Genomic DNA, 19,927 nt, shown 5'->3' with positions numbered 1-19,927 from the left:
TTGAGATCGTACAGTAATTATGAGGTGGGGTAAAATTTACTAAAATTGCTACAAATTTATTTCTCTAAAGGCTTTTTAAGGCATTCCCTTTGGTGGGAAATTCAACTCAGGTACTTTTGCAAATATGAAAGGGCAACATCAGTAGGTGAACTATCTAATCTTAAAAACTGTTTCACAGAGGATTAGTCTCGTGTCTGAATTGCAAATAAAATTTCAAGAGACAAGAAATCATCTGTCTTGGTGGTGGTCTACCGCTCAAAGTGTTTCTTGCCTGGACAATTGTTAAGTACATCAGAAATAAATTAGATTGTGAGGCCCTAGGGCCTTCTTGAGTTGAACTTCTCTAGTGCCAGAATTATGTTTTTCTGTCAGTATTCTTTTAATTTATAGTGCTTAAAATACTCTTTATTTGCAGATTTTTCTCTCAGAGGAGTGTACTTCTTCTTCTTTTTTTTTTTTTTAATTTTCCTCCTCTCAGCCACAGACATATTTATTTGTCTTTTACAATGAAAATTTAATTATGTCTCACCATGTTCACTTGTGTTAATTTGAATTGATGTAGAATTATCACACAGGTCAGGTAAACTAGAGTATAGAGCAATTTCCATATACTCAGAATAGATTTTCTAGTATAAGATTTTCTACTTTTTTAAACCAGAATCTACAGTTGTTTTCTGTGACGGAGACAAAATATTCTCTATGTTCCCTTACATTTTCTTGTTTCCCTTGCAAGAGTTAGGGCCATATGACTAATTCCAGCAAATAGGCCAGGAGTTCCATGCTCTGTGTTGTCTTGTCACAGTGAGCCTGGAAGCCACGTTTTGAGATGGCAGAGTCACAAAATGGTGGTGCTTCCATCTGCCTGGGTCCCTGCGTGACTCTGTGAAACAAAGTCCCCCATAATCCACATGGACATGTAGAATAAGCAATAAAAAAACACTGTTGTCTTAAGCCTTTGAGATCTCAGGATTAATCTGTTATCAAGGAATAAATTAAGGTATCTGGATGAATCTATTCCTTTTTTTAAATTTACTTTTTCAATATCATATTTTCAGTATGACACACGATTATCCCTGCTTGTGGTTTGCATGGAATTACTGACCCCAACTTCATCAAAAACACAGAATCTTCTACTTCCAAATCCCCCACCCCCACCATTTCCAACTTATAGAATGTGGCAAGAGTGGGTGTTCATATATTCCCACAAATAAATTAAGAACTGTCACATATATCAGAATAGATATTCTAATGCCTTTGCTCATCTGTGACATGTGACATTGTATTTTATAAGCAGAAAGCATTTAATAAATTCAGACAATGTAATTTGATGTTTTTAAATCGCTTCTTTTATCCCATCTGTTGGAAAATTTAGGATCTCACTCTTTTTTTTTTTTTAAATACTGCCTCTTCCTCTTGCCCACTAATACTTTTTAAATAACTAATAGAAAATACATCTACTTGATTATGGATACGACACCAGGAACTAACTGTTCCTTTGACAGGTCTTAATCAAGGTGAAACCCACCTTTTATAAATATTTTTGGCTTTAAACAATGGTGTCACCAGCAGAGGCACACTCTTCAGGGCAGGCAAAATGAGATAATGATATATGTGGGTAGACTTATGAATAGACCCAATTTCTACCAGGTACTTGTGTAATGATCAGCCTGGGACTTGACATTAAGCATGTCTTGTATTTGTGACGTGCCACTCAAAAGAAACAGAGGTGTATGTGACAGTTCTCATGTACCCTGGAAATTATACTGCTTTGCCTCGATTTTAATTGACACGAACTGCTCTATGACTTATAGTTCTAAATGTTTTCTACTGCTCAAGATATCTGTTACACACACACACACACACACGTACACTTACCTGCTTGAACCTACACATTCCCTAGAGCCATCACTATAGAAGCCAGAAAACTCAATTTCACTTTGTCCTTGTGAATAACTTTTATGCAGCCTTATCGATATTTGAAAATGAAATTCACTTCCTCTTAGAGAGTCGGCATTTTTAGCAAAAGCATTCAATTTTATTAGTGTATAGAGGTATTTTAGACATCGCTGGATGTTTTCTGGATTTCCTGTGGAGCACATTACTTTTGCCAGTTACAAATTGCTGTTCATCATGACTCAGTGATGTGATATCAAAATTATTTAACAGTACAGAAAAGCATTTTTATTTCCTGTAATATTTACGTCAATATCTCCTAGGGCTCATTTTGAGAAAGTGACCATTTTCCATCAGACTGGCTGCCTCAACGGAATTCTAGAAATTAGTAAAAACTAAAATCAAGACTAACGACTAGGAAAATAATAATTTACATTTGTGAAGTACTTCACCAATTTTGAAAAACCACCCTTCTTTTTTGAGAGGTATCCCCACTGAACATTACAACAGTGAACTGTTGAGAAACTTATACTCCGGATTCAGGCAGAAATGAATTCATACCCCAGCTCTACCCCTTCTCTGAGATATTACCTTCATCTCTCTGAGACTCAGTGTCCTTGTCTGTGAAGTGATCTTGATCATAACAGTAATTCTTTTTTTTTTTTTTAATTTATTTGACAGAGATCACAAGCAGGCAGAGAGGCAGGAGGCAGGCAGAGAGGGAGAGAGGAGGAAGCAGGCTCCCCGCCGAGCAGGAACCCGATGCGGACCCGATCCCAGGATTCTGGGATCATGACCCGAGCCAAAAGCAGAGGCTTTAACCCACTGAGCCACCCAGGCGTCCCGATTGTAACAGTAATTCTTATCTCAGGATTAAACAAGGCAATGAATGAGACCTGTGGTATGGCCAGGCCATAGGATTCAGTATCGTTAGCTGTCCTGTGGACCATTAGCTCAGAGGGCAAAGTCCCTGTCTGTTCTGCTCTCACAGCTCAAACTACAATGCCTTTGTACAAAGTAAACATTTAGTGAACATGCTTTAAATGACTAGTTGAGTATTAATATTCCCAGTTTCCAGATGAGGAAACTGAGGCTCCCAGAGTTTCATTGGTTCACACCTCAATTATTCACACTTTAGTCAATTAATTCTTTGCCCTTTCTGCACTTAAATACTCAATTTCAGTTATATGTTCAACAAGGGTTTAATATGTCTAAACCATTTGCACTCAGATTTCCCTTTAGGTCATGATTTGAGCACCTATGAAGCATCAGAAAGCACACTAAGTGCCTGGACAAACTTATCTTACAAACTCATCCAAAAAAGCCCCGTAGATATTATTAGCTCTATCTCAGATGTAGTTCTGCAAATATTCCTGGCTCACCTACCATGCTTCAGTCACTGCAGATCTTAGAGTGAATGAGACAGACAAGGTCCCTGCCCTGGAGGCTTTTATAGTCTTGCAGAGAACACAGCAGGGAGCAAATAATGCAAATGTGATGGAAGCAATAAAAGAGGAGGTTCAGGATGCTGTGGGAGCCTAGAGGAAGTGACCTTGCCTGGGGCCCCAAAGTCTCCTAAGGAAGCAGTGTGGGGGTTCAAACCTGGGTTAGCCACACAAAGGCTAGAAGGAGGGAAGGGAAAGCTTGTGCATCAGCCTAGGGCCATGAAAGAACAGTTCTTTCATGGCCCTAGGCTGACTGAGAAGCTAGAAGAAGCACAGAATGACTGGAGCCTGGAGGGCAAGATCCAGCGTTGGCAGGTAAGGCTGGAGAGCTATGCGGGAACCAGATGGCACCAGCTCCCGAGGCTTTGAGAAGGACCTCAGACTCCTTTTGCCAAGGAAAATGAAGCATTACTGACAAGTCACTCAGTGGCTGGGCGTGGATTTAGTCCTTTGTTCTCAATGTATAATTTGCAGCATCAACATCATCCAGGCCCTTGTTAGAAGAACACCTTTTTGGGTCTTGCCCTGAACCCACTGAGTCAAAACTCTCTGGGGATGAGCCCCGTGGCTCTGTTTTCACAGGGTCTCTGGTTGATTCTTATGTGCACCATAGTTTCAGAACCACTGGTTTTTGGTAGAAGATCTCAATTTTTGCTAACCGTTGGAATCACAGGAAGATTTAAAAAAAAAAAAAAAATGCTAATGCCTGGGCCCAACCCAAATGTCTGATTTAGCTGGTCCGGCTGCAGCCTGGATATTGGAATTTCCTTCCATCTTTTGCAGGAGATCCCACTGTGCAGCCAGGATTGAGAACGGCTATGTCAGAAAGGATGCGGGTGAATAGGTCAGTAGTCCAGGACAGAGTCAATGGCAGCTTGGCCTGGGAAGTGGATAAACAGAATAGGTGGATTCCAGAAATATTTAGAAGGTGATGCACAAGTACAGTGGGATAAACCAACCTAGTTCCAAGCATCCTCTCTTCGCAAAACTGCCTGCTTCACGAAATACCCTGAGCTTCGGCTGCCCCCCTCCTACCTGGAAAGACAGTACCCAGTCTTCTTTGAATGACTCAGTTCCCTGTGTCCTCAGGGCAGTGCAGGTGAATTGGACCATCTCCCAGCCCCAGCTGTGAAGATTATTAAGATGATCCATAAAAAACACAGCTGTGTCCCTCATGCTGGATAAAAACCAGTGTCTGGCCTCAAAAGTACTAAATTATAGCCTTGAACCTGTAGACCCGCATCCTGTCCGAAGGATCATACTAAGTGCTTTATGAGAACTGTTCTTCATTCTCATTACAAGCCTCTGCTGTTGGCACCCTTACTGTTAGGACTCCCACTCTGCAGAAGAGGCCACAGACACAGTACTGTATATTGTGCAGTGTCACAGTGCTGGTAAGTGGCAGAGCAAAGCTTGAGCCCAGATCCGACTGTTTCCAGTTCCTGTGTCCCTGATGACTGTGCCCTATAGCTCTTCTGGTGGGGAAAGGGGATCTGAGACTTGTGAACACACAGGAGGCTTAGGTGCTGGGCTGGCTGCCGGTGCCTAGAGAGCCAAGCTCTAGGTGCCTAGAGAAGCCCTCAAGGAGGGCTTCCCTGCAGGAAGCGGGCCTGAACCCAGACCCTGAGTGACATGTCAGATTTGAAATGGAAAGGAGAGGGGCGCCTGGGTGGCCCAATGGGTTAAAGCCTCTGCCTTCCGCTCAGGTCATGATCTCAGGGTCCTGGGATCAAGCCCCGCATAGGGCTCTCTGCTCAGCAGGGAGCCTGTTTCCCTTCCTCTCTCTCTGCCTGCCTCTCTGCCTACTTGTGATCTCTGTCAAATGAATAACTAAAATCTTTAAAAAAAAAAAAAAAAAAAAAAAAAAGAATGAAATGGAAAGGAGAGAGGAGGTCATTCCAGGATTGGGCGAGAATGGGAAGAGACTGGTTGAACCCTGCGGGATCATAAAGGAATAGATTGGTTTTCTGTTTGGGGTATTTTTATGTATTTATTTGCTGCTTCCTCCAAGAATTACTGCATTTGGAGCTCTTGTGTTATATTTACTGCATTGCCAGAAGCCAGCAAAGACATAAAACTGGTGACTCAAATGCAGAGGCTGTTCTTATTGGCTGGCAAACTCTGGGAGTTCAACCCTACATTTTGCAATCAAGAAGTACCTCCCTCAGATGGGAACTTTGACCTACTCAAGGTCTTCTCTTAGAGAGGAAGTAAGGCATGGTAAAGAGAGACACTAATGGTCTTATTTTAACTCCTCAACAAATAAGGTAGTATCCCCTTAGGTGATTTTTATAAAAACAGAATGTAACTGCATATGCACAGGACACCAAATTCCATGTTTTCTCTAGAAATAGCCTTGGAACAGAGCCCTAGTAAAGACAGATCACAGGCAAGCCTGTAGACTACAGGAGATCCTCCCCCAGTAATAAAACCAGAATAATAGTCCTGCAATGTGTTGAACCCCTACAGTGTGAGAATGTCTATTATGATAATCATTACAGTCGTCCTCAGAGGGTATTACTTTAAAGCTACGGGTAGTGATGCTCAGAGAGGTTGAGGGCCCTGGCCCTGGTCACACAGTGTGTACGTGACAGAAGCTGAGTTTGATCTTAAGGTTCTCCAATTCTGAAATCCATGCTCTACTTTCTAAGGCCTAACTCCTCTGTGAAGGGCTAATTATCTCTGAAACTACTGGCAAACTACTTAATCTTTTGAAACTTGGTTTCCTTCCTCAGAACAGGGAAAACCTGTCCTGACCCCTTTTAAGTGTTGTTAGGATCAGAAATTGTGTGAGGATGAGATATGCAGGCGGCAGAATGGCAAGTACTAAGAGCTGCTGAGGTTTACTGGAAGTGAAGGCCTGCCAGGCACTCTGCTAAGGGGCATACACATACCATCTCATTTAACCTCTCGCCAGTCCATGCGGTAGGTTTTATCATTATTATTCCCCTCTTAAGAGTTAAGGGAGTTCAAAAAAATGAGACATTCAGGCTCCAAGAGATCTCATAACTTGCTCAGTACCACTTGGCCTCAAAGGAGAGAGGCAAGGATTTGAAGCTGCTTAGTCGAGGGGGAGAGTAGCTGTTGCCGACCACATCCTACAGCATCACCAGACGTGGACCAAGGGGGGACAGGTGGGCAGGAAAGGAGTTTGGAGGCGGTGGCCAGGCGCTGAATGCTGTGATATAGTCACAGTGCAAACATCAGTCCATTCTTGAGACAGGAGCTTGGACACCCACATCCCCTGGAGGGAAACTGACGCTGTCCTGGCTGTAACTTTCCAGACTGCAGTGTGCCAGGACAGCCGCATTTGCTGGAGCAGTTTGTCTGTGAAGGAGGAGAAAGCACATGGGGCTGTGCAGGAAAGGAGGACCGTGCCAGCTCATAGCAGTGCTTTACAGGGAAGCGCCTCTGCTCTCCTCTGCAGTAGCTTTCGGGAGCCTCCTTCCCAGACACTAATCCCTGGGCAGGCTCAGAAGTGGAGAGGAACCAGGAAAACAGACCCAATGAACCTAGGTCAGCAGGTGGCCTGCACTGCTGCTGCTGACAACGTGCCTGCCTCAAGCCCCCAGAGCCCACAATTAAGAAGGCTTTATCGGGAATGTAACTGGTGACATGCCAGCAAAGGTCGGTCTTTACCTCCCTCTGCAGAGAATGGCCCTTCCCAGAACCCAGTCACTAAGCAGCAAAACATAGCAAGCTGGAAGTTAGCAGGTGGGGAAGCTGGTCCCAGCCCTCTCACTGATTATTGTGTGACTGTGGGCAGGTCACTTTCCCTCTTTGGGTCACAGTTAATTAACTCAGTCCTTTAGTCAGTCAGGCAATTATCAGAGCCCACTATGTGTTCAGCACTGTGCTAGGTACTGGGAACACAGAGAGAAGCAAAAACCACACGCATCCCTGCCCTCCTGGACCTTAACAGTGCTGTAGGTAAACATCAAATAATCACATAAGTGCATGTAAAATTACAGCTGTGAAAAGTACTAAGAAGAGGAGTGGTGGATGGTGCTAGGAGAGCTTGGAGAAACTGACCAACCACGAAGGGTCAGAGAAGAGTTTGCGGCAAAGCCTAGGATGAAGAATAGAAACTGGTTATGCATCAAGGAGGAGACAAGGGGGAATGTTCCAGGTGTGGGACACAGCGTGTGCCATCGCCTGGCAGCAGGAGAAAACAAGCCCTTCCAAAGGCCTCTGCAAGGAGCCCAGTGTGGTGTCCTGGAGGGCGTGGGGGAACGTGGTGTCCGACAGACAGCGGAGTTCCGCAGGGCCAACGCCCGGCTGGAGCTGACTACGTGGTCTCGAATGCTCCTTGCTGCCACACTTCTGGATCATTTTCATTGTGTTCCTGAGGCTGAAGTTGCTGCATTCCTTCTGAGGCTGAGCACAGTAGATTTTTCCAGAAAGTAGAGCAATTATTCAAATAGTGCATAAAGTAGTCTGCCTGTTTCTGGTTTTCTTTTTTTTTTTTCTGCGTATTTGAATCTTGCCTGCTTCTTGCTTGACTGGCGCCTGCCGTGCAGCAATAAGAACGATGGGTTCGGAAGTGTCCAGAGTTGGACTTACCCCCATATTCATAATGCGTGAGCCTAAAGAAATCAGGCATCCTAGGGAAGGCTGGTGCCCAAGGACGTCTTCTGTGCCGCCTGATCCTCCAGAGCCTCGGGCTAATGAGGAGATCTCAAGTCTGGGCCCAGTGACAATTTCTCTGTCCCCCTAGAGAGTGTTCCCAGCAGGGCCCCTCTTAAGCTGATCTATAGCTCCATTTACTTAGTGGGCTTGCTCCCTCCCTTTCTCCTCCCTCCAAACAACTGGATGTGTCCATGGATTTGAGAAAAATGCAGCACACAGGAGAATTGCCTAGGTGAGCACATCCCAAGATGTGCTACACAAACGTGTCACACACAGGATCAGGTAGGTTTGGAAGATGTAGGGCCACACAAGGTTGTCTTCTCACCCATGTGTCTCGCAGCTCTGCAGGAAGGAGAGGGAGAGCCAGCTCTAACTGCCACCCCCTTTCTCTGCAGGACGAGTATCCCCAGAATAGACTTTTGAGAAATGCTTGTCTAGACTTTGCAGAGACTCCTGGGACATAATAGAGAGAGCTCATCATTTCTCGGGTGGGGGGACTATGGATAGAGAGGTCATGACATTGCCCCCAGGTCTCCCATCTAAGGGCAAATCGAGGACCAGAACAAGGGCTCCTCTTGTCCACTCCAGGGCTCCCCCGTCCCTGGGTCTAGTTTCCATCATAAATTACAAACGGCAGGGAGGGGAGATGACATCTGATGAGTGCCCACTCTAGAATCGGGATAATTCTAGAAACTGTTTTCTAAACTATAGGACCTACTGTGTGCCAGCATCCTGCTAGGTGCTTTGCATGCATATCCTCAGTGAATCCTAAGAACACACAGGGGTAGGTATCTTATGTTATCCCAGGAAACTGAGGCTTAGTTTCTGTCACTTGTTCAATCTCTTTGAAGAAGGAAATTGCAAAGCCAGGATTTGGACCCAGGTGGGCCTGACTTCCCTTGAAACATGTCACACGCTGTCTCATTTAGTCCTTTCAGTAGCTTTGCAAGATCAAAGTGATCCCCCCTCGGCAGTTGAGGAGCCTGGCCTCAGAGGTTGAGAAACATGACAAGGTCACGGAACTAGCAGGATAGCTGGGCACAGGGTCCCCTCTGCCCTATTCTCAGGCCTGGTTCCCCTGCTGCGTGGTGTTCCTGCAGGTGTGCACTAAGCCAATGGCAATGCTGGTCTGAGATATTGCCTCTGCATGGTCTAAAGGGGCACAACCATGAGCAGGAGAGAATCCCAAGCCCCCGGATGGGCTGGAACTGATAGCTTAGGTGATACCTGTCAACATGGGACAGTGCCGAGCTCGGCTCCCCATCACTTTAATAAAAGAGTGCAGCGAAACAGTCCCTTTGCTTGGCAGGCAAATCATGACAACCACCACTCTGCCTCTGCTTGACCTCTGCTAGTAGGAAGATTATTTGTCTAATTAGGTAAAGAGCCTTCATGCACATGTACATATTTTAACCCTAATGAGCTGTCAACGGAAAGGTTTGCCCTTGGCCTGGTTTGCCAGCTGATCTTTCCTTTCCTTGGTGGAAAAGGCCAGTGCAGTAAACAGAACCTCGTTTCCATGGAAGTTCACTCTCTGGCTTTTTCTTTCCAGCACTTGAAACGGTAATTACTTGATTCCTCTTTATATTTTTGGATTTCATACAGTGGGGCTGTCAAGCTCCTCGATTGAGGATGGCCCTCTCTGTCATGCCCGACTGTTTGAGAGAGCTTCGGTTGCATTTCGTTTTTTCAGAATCCTCTGTTAGATCGTTAGCTGTCAGGCAGCCTCATCGACCTTCTGGTCACTCCTTCTAATTAAAGTCTAACAGAGCAAAGGGACTTGACCCCGGAGAATGGTGATGACAGTGGGAAGCCAAGGAAATTTGTCAAGAGATGGGAGCCCCCGATCCCTTCCTTTCTCATGCACAGACTGTAGAGCAGGACCCCCACATCCACACTGCAGAGGGACACGGTCCCCATCTGCCACATTCTCGTCTGAATCTCGGACGCCCCACTGTGGCCCATGTGAGAAGTACAGCTATCGATACTGGGCTTGTTGATAACACAGACAGCAACCACTATTTCTGGAGGGTTGGTTCAGGAAACTGTATGCCAAGAATTGGGCTGAGCACTTTATACCCGGTGTCTCGTTGAATTCTCATAATAGCCTTGGGTCAGTTTATTACACAGATTATTCAGATGAAGAGACCTGGAGCGCAGAGAGGTTAGGTAACTTGCTTAAGGTCACACAGCTACTAAAGGGCAGAGCCAGGATAAGGACACACCCATTGCTCTCATTTCTTGGGGAAGGCTCTGGCCCTGCTGTAGCCTCTCCAGAAGACATCAGCCAGTCATGACAGGTGAAGGAGGGTAGACATTTCTGCCCCCTAGTGGTGGCTCGATGTGTTAAACTGTCCCCTGTATACAAGGAACAAAGTGAGGGCACTGAGTTAGACCAGTTAGGAAAGCAAACAAGGCACTTAAGAAAGAAGCCAACATAATGGCAGAGAAAAAGAGCTTCTTGTGGGACTGGCCAGACTCCATTTCTAGTGGGTCATACCACTTTACCAGCTATGTGAACTACAGCAAATTCCTGAGCCTTACTAAGACTCCGTTTCTTCATCTGTAAAATGGGTGTGATAATGGTAGCCTACTGCATAAAACTGTTTCACATGTGAAATTTCCCAAACTGCCCTGTGGGATATTCTTCAGTGAAATAATTGCTTAAAAGACAAAATTAAATTCAGTTCAGTAGGAGGCTTATTAATTCTAGAATTGTTCAAAACCATAATCATGCTAATATGTATTATAAGTTTCCAGAGGGAGCAGCATTTCCTGACCCCAGAGCCCTTTTCCTGGGAGAATCTAGTTCTTGAGACTCTTTGAGAAAAGACTGAAATACAGTTCATAGGATACCCAGGCTTGCCATAGGCATCAATAAATCCTAGTCCCCTCTCTTTTGTGCCCCAAATGTTCAAATAACCTTATCTGTTGTTGCTAGATTTAAGCTCCATGGAGGCAGTGACTAAGTCTGTCTTATTCCTTTCTGTATTCCACTGTCTTGGCATATCAAGACATTCCATAAAAATCTGATAAGAGAATGAGTAAACGAGAGAATGCATGAACTAATGAATGAAGCATAGTGTAGACCTAGCCTACTTGTCTTCTTTGCCAGCATTATCTGCTATCTCTAGTTCCATCCGATGAGGCCAGATGCCTCCATAAAACTTAGTAATGGGGACAGTTCTGTTGGGCTGTGTTTTCTGTTTTCAGTTTTAACCTCTGTGAACACTGTATCTTCTGACAGAATTCCCAACTTTAGCCCATAACCTAATCATTTTGCCGCTTCTTAGGAGGAAGTCAGACGTTTCGTTTGCATATGTATTTTGAACAAGACATTTCTGAGTGTTCCCAGTGGATTGGCACCTGGAGCTAAAGAAGTCTTGGGTTTCCAAGGGAGTAGAATGAAGACAGCTCGTTGGCACTTAAAAACAGCGTGGGGGCTACCGTGTTTCTCATGTGCGCCTATGGGGAAGCTTGTGATGATGGATGGACCCCTGGGTAGCAGTGTAACTGCTTTCAGGTGGTTTTCTTTGTATGTATGTAGAACAGGATTTCTGCCTCATTCTCTGGGCATAGTACTGTGCAAAAAAATAAAATTTTCAGTTTAAATTAGAGAATAATTAAGTTGATTAAAATCTAGCAGACTTCCTCACCACAGAACTTCTCAGAGACGTTATGCATTTTGATACACCATTTTCGAGACTCAACTGACCATAGTTCTGGAACTCTTTCTTCTGGAGTATTTAATAAGATTGTTCTTTAACAGAACTCTTTGGGAAGTTCTACCTTAGACTATATGGCCAAAAGTTGCAATCCAGTCTTTATGATCTAGGAAAGAGTCCTGCCCCTCCAAACTGTGGAAAGGAGAAGATAAGACAACTCCTGAATTAAATCAGGTGCTAAAAATGCACAATACAAAGCTAGATGGATTTTTTATGTGTTTTATAAAACAAACCAAGGGGCACCTGAGTGACTTAAATGGTTAAGCCTCTGACTCTTGGTTTTCAGATCTTTGGTCTTGATCTCCGCATTATGAGATGATGACCCGAGTGAAACCAAGAGCCAACAACTGACTCCATGCTCAGCGGGGCGTCTACTTGAGATTCTCTCCCTCTCTCTCCATCTTTCCCTCCCCTACTCAAATTTCTCTCTCTCTCTTGTTCTCTCTCATAAATAAGTAAATCTTTAAAAAAAGACCATTGACAGTGCTTCAAAATTACGACCATAAATTTTTTAATGTTCCTGTTTATATCATATTAAAGAGAACTTAATTGGTACCATAGATGAGATTCTTTTTTTTTTTTTTTTAAAGCATGGATCTGGGTGGGGTATTTGTTTTGTTTTGCTTTTATTTATTTTACTTTATTTTAGAAGGGAGGGGGCAGAGGGAAAGAGAGAATCTCAAGCAGGCTCCCTGCTGAGTGAATAGCCCTCAGTGGGGATCAATCTCATGACCCTAAGATCATGACCTGAGCCGAAATCAAGAGCCGGACACTTAATTGACTGGGCTACCCATGCGCCTCTGGACCTGGGTTTTCATTTTCAAATTTCTAAATAAAAATGGCTGTTAAAGGAAAGGGAGTTAAAAAACTCAGATATTTCTTAAGCTACTTTTTGTTGTGAGTTAATATGCGCTATAAAGAAGAATAAAGTCCATTCTATTTGAATGCAACTGTTCCCTATTTGTTAAACTTTTCTACAAATAGAATCAATCAAATTACTGAACAAAACAAACTTAATTACACTTTGAAGGCTAACAACAGACTTGCTTGGAAATAAAGAGATAAACTTAATTCATAGAGCAGGGATCAGTAACAACAGCCTGCCCCATGTTGTTGCACGTAAAATTTTATTGGGACACAGAAATGCTCGTTCATTTACATATTGTCTATTTCTGTTTCACATTGGATTGGAAGAATTGAGTCATTGCAACAGAGATCTCATTGCCCTCAAAGCCAAAAGTAATAATTACTGGCCCTTTACAGAAATGTTTGCCAGTCTCTTTCAATGATGTGGTAAGGATGGAGATTATATAACCAACCCCTTCATTTTATAGATGAGAAAACCAGAGAAGTTAAGGAGTTGTCCAGGTTTATCTATGTTTGGATATGATGATTTTTACTCCTAAGAGCTCTAACTACAGGGAAGACAAGGACAGATTTCAACTTAGATATCAACACCAATTCAGTGGTAGTGGCCATCTGGAGTACTGGCTGAGAAAGTCTTAGGGCTCAGTGAGAAGGAATATGATGATTGATTAATCTCCATGGTCTAGGGGTGGGACAGCTGTAAGATATATGCCATGTAGGCACTATGGATAAGGACCATGTCTATTCCACTCATTTCTAAACAGTTATATTACTGGCTCCTTCCTTGTATGTCTGTCATGTAAACACTTTCTTCATTGGGCCAAAATAGAGGTGCTGTATTGGGCCCTCATTAGACACACCCCTGACTAACAGTTCCAAAGTGATTCTTGTGCAAGTTCATTCAAATGTCTTTCCTGGCAACTGCCTACCACATGGTAGGATTTAAACTTAAGATTTCCGTCCAATTGGATTTGTCTGTTAAGAGATTATTAACATTTAGTGAAATATGTTTATAGGGGCAGAGATCGGGGCATGTAAAATGCAAAGTCATGAGTTTATTGGTTTTTGTGATCCAAACTGAAAGTCTATATTTGTGCTTTTGTGCAGCTCGACAATCCAGATGAGCAAGCAGCCCAAATCCGACGAGAGCTGGATGGACGTCTCCAAATGGCGGACCAAATAGCCAGGGTAAAAAATCTTTGGGGACATTTGCTGAGGGACCAGGCCAAAGTCCCACACAGGAAGCACACTGATTATTAAGGTCCATAGACAGATAAAATGGAGAAGCAGAGAGGAAGAAAGATGGGGACAATCATATGATGGGACCCTCAACCCTCCTTTCTCTGGGCAGCTCTCCCAGAGATGGCATATATATTTCCCCATGCTCCAGTCAACACACAAACTCCAGCCTCCCCTTTCCCCCAATATTTCCAACTATCTATTGAGCATGTCCTCTTGGATATTCCCCTGCATTTCTAGTTAAATGTGTTCAAAATCGAGCTCCTTATCTTCTTCTTCCCGCCATACATACTTACCTACATTGGCTCCTCTTCACGTGTCCTCCATTGGTTACTACGGATGGGACCTCCTAGGCATTCTCAGCTTCTCTTTTCTCCCTATAGCACCCTACACTCAGTCAGCCACCCAGGTCATTGATTCTGCCTCTGAAACGTGGGTCAGATGCCTTGAATGCTTTCTAGAACTACTGCTGGGGCTTTGATTCAGGCCCTCATCCTCATCGCCAGGATTGGACAGTGGCCTCCTGTGGGAATCCCTGGCTCCACTCCTGCCCTCGCCTGTCTGTCCTTCACACAGTTGCCTTCCTAAGCCTCATGCATGAACATCCCAAAAAGAGAGCCTCAAAATCCTTCAGCAGAATCCTCCACTGTCCCCAGAACGAAATCTAACCTCTTCAGAATGACATTCCAGGCTCTTAATCCACAGACTAGATCCGTTCTTACTCACTCACCTCCCACAACTTTCCTACCAAAATTCCCCATTCCAACTACAGAGAATGTCTCCCTCTGAAGAGTCCAGCAGGACCTTTCCAGCCTCAGTGACTTTATACCCACTAGAGTGATCTTTCTTATCTTCTCCATTTAGCACACCCTCTTACTCAGCCTTTGGTACTCAACTTAAAACCCCTTCTCTAAAAGCTTAGCTAGTTCCCCTCACTCTCATGCCTTCTTCATACCACATATAAACCTTTATTATAACAATTCATTGAACGGTGACTATATATTTATGTGTCTGAGACTTCCAGTAGAAAAATTTCTCTAGAGTTGGGATTATGTCTGATTATTGAAGACTGAACCTAAGTGTAATCTACTATTACTGCTTTTGCTGTCACTTGTGTTATTATTGACAGTAGTAATGCAGTCATATTCACTGAATACTGATTCCATTTCATGCATTCCAAATGCTTTACATGTACCATCTCATTTAATCCTTCAAATAGCCCTATAAGAATATTTCAGTTATCATTTTTGTTTTAGAGGTGGGAAAATCAAGACTGAGCATGATAGATACTAGTTAAAACACTGCACTAGACTTTTAAGTCTGTCTAAATATGAGGCCTGAGAGAAGGGTAAGATATTTACATAAGGTGCAAAATATAAAAGCGAGGGGCCAAAAATGAAATAATGAAAATTTTCAAAAATGAAATATTTTTAATCAAAATTAATGCAAAAATCCATGGAGAAAAAAATATATCAGAATTTAAATAATTAGATCCTACTAGTTCCTATGGTAACCACAGGACATGTGTGCCTATGAGGGTAGGGAGCTGTGGGAGGTGGTAGGGAGGATGGGCAGTTAGCAGAGTTTGCCATCCAACCTTTCTCTGCATGGAAAGGAGTGTGTCAGGACATGGACACGTGGGAAAGACTTCCACTAGAAGAGAAACCAAAAAGAGATTCCAAAAAGCTCGAAAATCTCCATTTGTGCTTAAGCAGCATTATTGAAATATTTTGCATCTTGTTTTTGAACATCTTTGAAGTTTATAGTAGAGTCAGTCTGTTGGCTAAAAATAATATGCAGCTATGGATTTGCCAAAAGGTAGCGTAAAAGACTTTTATGTTTGAGAAATCCTGCTTAACAAGGGAAAAAACATCAATAAGGCTTCAGAATTTACTTCCATAAACTCAGTGTCTCCTCAGCAGATTATCCAGAAAAAAGAGGTCATTTGGTCCATTATCTGCCTTTAGGCAACTTTTATATCCCCAACTAATAAGCATTCGTTCTATTTGAAGAAAATCACACACACACGTATACACTCCACACACACTTCAAACACAAGTTTGTGGCTCCTTTATTTTAGTTGTTTACTTTGAGGCTTCACATGATAATTTAAGAAACTAGTGTAGGCTAATTTCAATTTTTTAAAAGACCATGAATGAACAACTCTTATATAGTGAGCCATATTGCTCATCTTTGAACAATAGTAAACCAAAAAAACTCTCTCCCCCAGCCCATACCACTAGGTATTCTGATACCAAGTAGGATATTATTGACAACTTAGAACTAGGCTTTCTTAAATAATGAAATAGCCAATTAGAGTGAATCCTGGTCATTAATTTTAGAGAATGGAGAGTGATCTCCAAGTATATGGAGAATTCTCCAAACATTTAGGGTATTGGGGATTTCTGTGAAAGAGTCTGCCCATCAGACTCCTGTTCTTGTAGAAATGAACTCTCTTTTTCTTCGTTGTTTATTCATGCCAGTGGTCTCCTTGCCACAATAGTTAGTCCTAGAAGTGTGCTCTTTACCCACATGAAACCAGTCACAGTTTCCAGCCTGCCCTACCACAGGTGATTGGTCCAGAAATGGATGCCTGATGTAACTAAACCAAAGAATTACTGCCCTGGGACCTGTAGGCTGTGTCTTGAACAGCTGTGTCTTCTCATGCTAAAAAGAAGTCTGCAGTTGTGTTTAATTCTTCATGTAGGGCAAAGAAGATAAAAGAATGAAGTCAACATAAAAAGAGAGACAGAGGCAGGAAATATACCAAGATTCTCAGGATGTTCAAGTTCCTAATTGTACTTATTCTTGAGCCTCAGCTGTGTAACTGCTTTTCCCTGTTTAGTTGGGTTCTGAGACAAATAAATTCTCTTTGCCTAAGCCAGCCTGGCTAATAAGAAGGAAAATTGAGACATGTCTGCTAAAAATTGAACGAAATATCAAGATTTTAGATATTGGCTAGGTCATGAAGGGATATTGAACAAAGCACCCCAGCTTATCTTCTTTTAGCAAACCCTGATTTTTCTATTTCTGACATCACATTGAATTTTAGTGAGAGTGTGCAGTTCAACCCATATGGCTGAACATCAGCTCCTGTAAATATCATAACCAGAAATTCCTGGATAGGGGACAGGCAAGATGGTGGCGTAGGAAGATCCTGAGCTCACCTCCTCCCACAGACACAACAAATCTACAACTGCATGTGGAATTGTCCCCTCTGAAGGGAGCCTAGAAACTGGATAAGCAGGGTCTCCACAGCAAGGGATGGCACTGAAATGGGTAGAAGTGGCAGAGACACAGTCTCATTAAGGAAGAAACCACACTCCAGATGCAGCATCCCATTCCAATCAGAAGGATCTCAGAAATATAGGAATTACTTCTGAGGAGCAAGAGATTTGAGCTCCACATCAAAAATTTCAACCCTTATATCCGACACAGATCAGTCCCCAAAATACCAGGCTTTGAAAACCAACAGGGAATGCACTAGGAAAACTATAGAACTGTAGAGAAAACAAAACTGCTATCAGAGGGCTTAAGCACAGACTCACTTGACCCAGAAACCAGTACAAAAACAAGAGATTGAAAAGCACATAGACCACAGGTGAAGGAGATCCACTTACTAATCTTAGAATGTCAGCCAGTGAGGCAGGAGACAGCTGAGCCTCTCCCTGGAGACTGAGACACTGGCTGCAGCCAATTTTCCTATTTCATTCTGCTGTGCTTATCCTGATGCTGGTAGACACCACTGTGGAGTCCTCCCTTTAAACTGCAGTTTCAGAGGATGTGCCCCACTGAGAGCTCTGTACAATCCTGTACCTCAACAGGGCCTCTCAGCCAAAAGGACAATAACCCTCCCATCAGCATACCTGTAGTACACAGCCAGGCCTTGCAGCCAGAGGGGATGGGGCCAGCCCTGCAGAACAGTACATTGTCACCCAGCCACCACAGGCGAGTGTACATAGCCCACACTAGGGACACTCCTGGGTGCTTCACTCAGGTGACTAGGGGAGTTTGCATTACTGGGCCCCCCATGACACATTCTGCATAAAGCCACTCTTTCAAGACTGGGAGACTAATCAATCTAATAGATAGAAATAAATAGAAAATTAGGCATAGTGAGGAGACAGAAGAATATGTTCCAAATGAAAGAACAAGACAAAACCTTAGAAAAAGAACTAAATGAAATGGAGATAAGCAATCCACCAGATAAAGAGTTCAAAGTAATGGTCATAAATATGCTCACCCAACTTAGGAGAAGAATAGATGAACACAGTGAGAACTTCAACAGATAGAAAATATAAAAAAGAGCCAAGCAGAGCTGATGAACATAATATCTGAAATGAAAAATATACCAAAGGGGCTCAACAGCAGATTAGATGATGCAGAAGGATGGATCAATGACCTGAAAGATATGATATACAAATCACCCAATCAGAACAGCAAAAAGAAAAAAAGAATTTTAAAAATGAGGATAGTTTAGAGACCTCCAAGTTAACACCAAGTGTACTAACATTCATACTATGGAGTCCCAGAAGGAAGCGTGAGAAAGAAAGGAACATAAAACCTATTTGAAGAAATAATGGCTGAAAACTTTCCTAACCTGACAAAGGAAACATGCGTCTAGGTCCAGAAATCACAGAAAGCCCTAACTAAGATGGACCCAAAGGAACACACACCAAAACACATTATACTCAAAGTGTTAACAGTTAAAGAGAGAATCTTAAAATCATCAAGAGAAAAACAAGTAGTCACATACAAAGGAACCCCCATAAGACTATAGCTAATTTTTTTTTTTTTAGCAGAAATTTTGCAGACCAAGGAGTGGTATGATATACTCAAAGTGCTGAAAGGAAAAAATTTATAACCAAGAATATTCTACCCAGTATGATTATTACTCAGAACTGAAGACAAGGAGTTTCCCAGACATGCAAAAGCTGAAGGAGTTCGTCAACACCAAACCAGCCTTACAAGGAGTGTTAAAGGGATTTCTTTAAATGGAAAAGAAAGTTCATAATTAGAAGTAAAAAAATTATGAAAGAAAAAAATCTCACTGGCAAAGTAAACATATAACCCAGGCAGTAGATGAACCACCTACATAGCTAGTATGAAGGTTAAAAGATAGAAGTAATGGGGCACCTGGGTGGCTCAGTGGGGTAAGCCTCTGCCTTTGGCTTAGGTCATGATCTCGGGGTCCTGGGATCAAGCCCCACATTGGGCTCTCTGCTCAGCGGGAAGCCTGTTTACTCCCTCTCTCTCTTCCTGCCTCTCTGCCTGCTTGTGAGCTCTGTCTGTCAAATAAATAAATAAAATCTTTTTTAAAAAGTTTTAAAAAAAGAGAGAAGTAATAAAATCATCCAGACCTATAGTAATTATTCAAGAGATACACAAAATAGTAAGATGTGAAGTATGATGTCAAAAACAAAACGAGGGAGGGGTAGAGATGTTGTACTTTAAGAAAATACTTGAACTTCAGCAAACATCAGTTTAAAATAGAGTGCCATATATGTAGGATATTATACATAAGCCTCATAATAATCACAAACCAAATACATGTAATAGATACACAAAAATATAAAGAGAAAGAATACAGGCATAACAATAAGGAAAGTCACCAAATCACAAGAGAAGAAGACAGGAAGAGAGAAAAGCTACAAAAACAAACAGAAAATAATCAACAAAATGGCAATAAACATATCTACAGTAATTACTTTAAATGTAAATGGACTAAATGTTCTAATCAAAAGACATATAGTAACTAAATGGATTAAAAAACAAACAAACAAACAAGACCCATCTGTATGCTGCCCACCAGAGACTCATTTCAGATCTAAACACAAACATAGACTGAAAATGAAGGAACAGAAAAAGGTATTTCACACTAAAGAAAAGTTGGTGTAGCAATAATTCTATCACACAAAACCGACTTTAAAAAAAGACTATAACAAGAGACAAAAAAGGGCATTACATAATAATAAAGGGCTCAGTACAACAAGAGAACATATAACACTTATAAATATTTATGTACCCAACACAGAAGCACCTAAATACATAAAGCAAGCATTAGCAGACATAAAGGGAGAAACAGATAGTAATAAGAATAATAGGTGGAGACTTTAACAGCCCACTTAC

At 42.5% G+C, this 19,927-nt stretch overlaps 1 protein-coding gene across 24 annotated transcripts in view; it reads left to right on the top strand.

The window, feature by feature from the left end:
• CADPS (calcium dependent secretion activator) overlaps positions 1–19,927 on the top strand; it is a 468,270-nt gene that overhangs the window by 194,625 nt on the left and 253,718 nt on the right. For all 24 annotated transcript variants that reach the window (XM_032324202.1, XM_032324183.1, XM_032324129.1 and 21 more), the window contains exon 4: positions 13,667–13,747. In XM_032324202.1, the coding sequence (XP_032180093.1) occupies positions 13,667–13,747 (81 nt within the window). The remainder of the gene's footprint in view (positions 1–13,666; positions 13,748–19,927) is intronic.

This window comes from Mustela erminea, chromosome 1, assembly GCF_009829155.1.
Source record: "Mustela erminea isolate mMusErm1 chromosome 1, mMusErm1.Pri, whole genome shotgun sequence".
NCBI lineage: Eukaryota > Metazoa > Chordata > Mammalia > Carnivora > Mustelidae > Mustela > Mustela erminea.
This window is presented reverse-complemented; position numbering and strand designations above follow the sequence as displayed.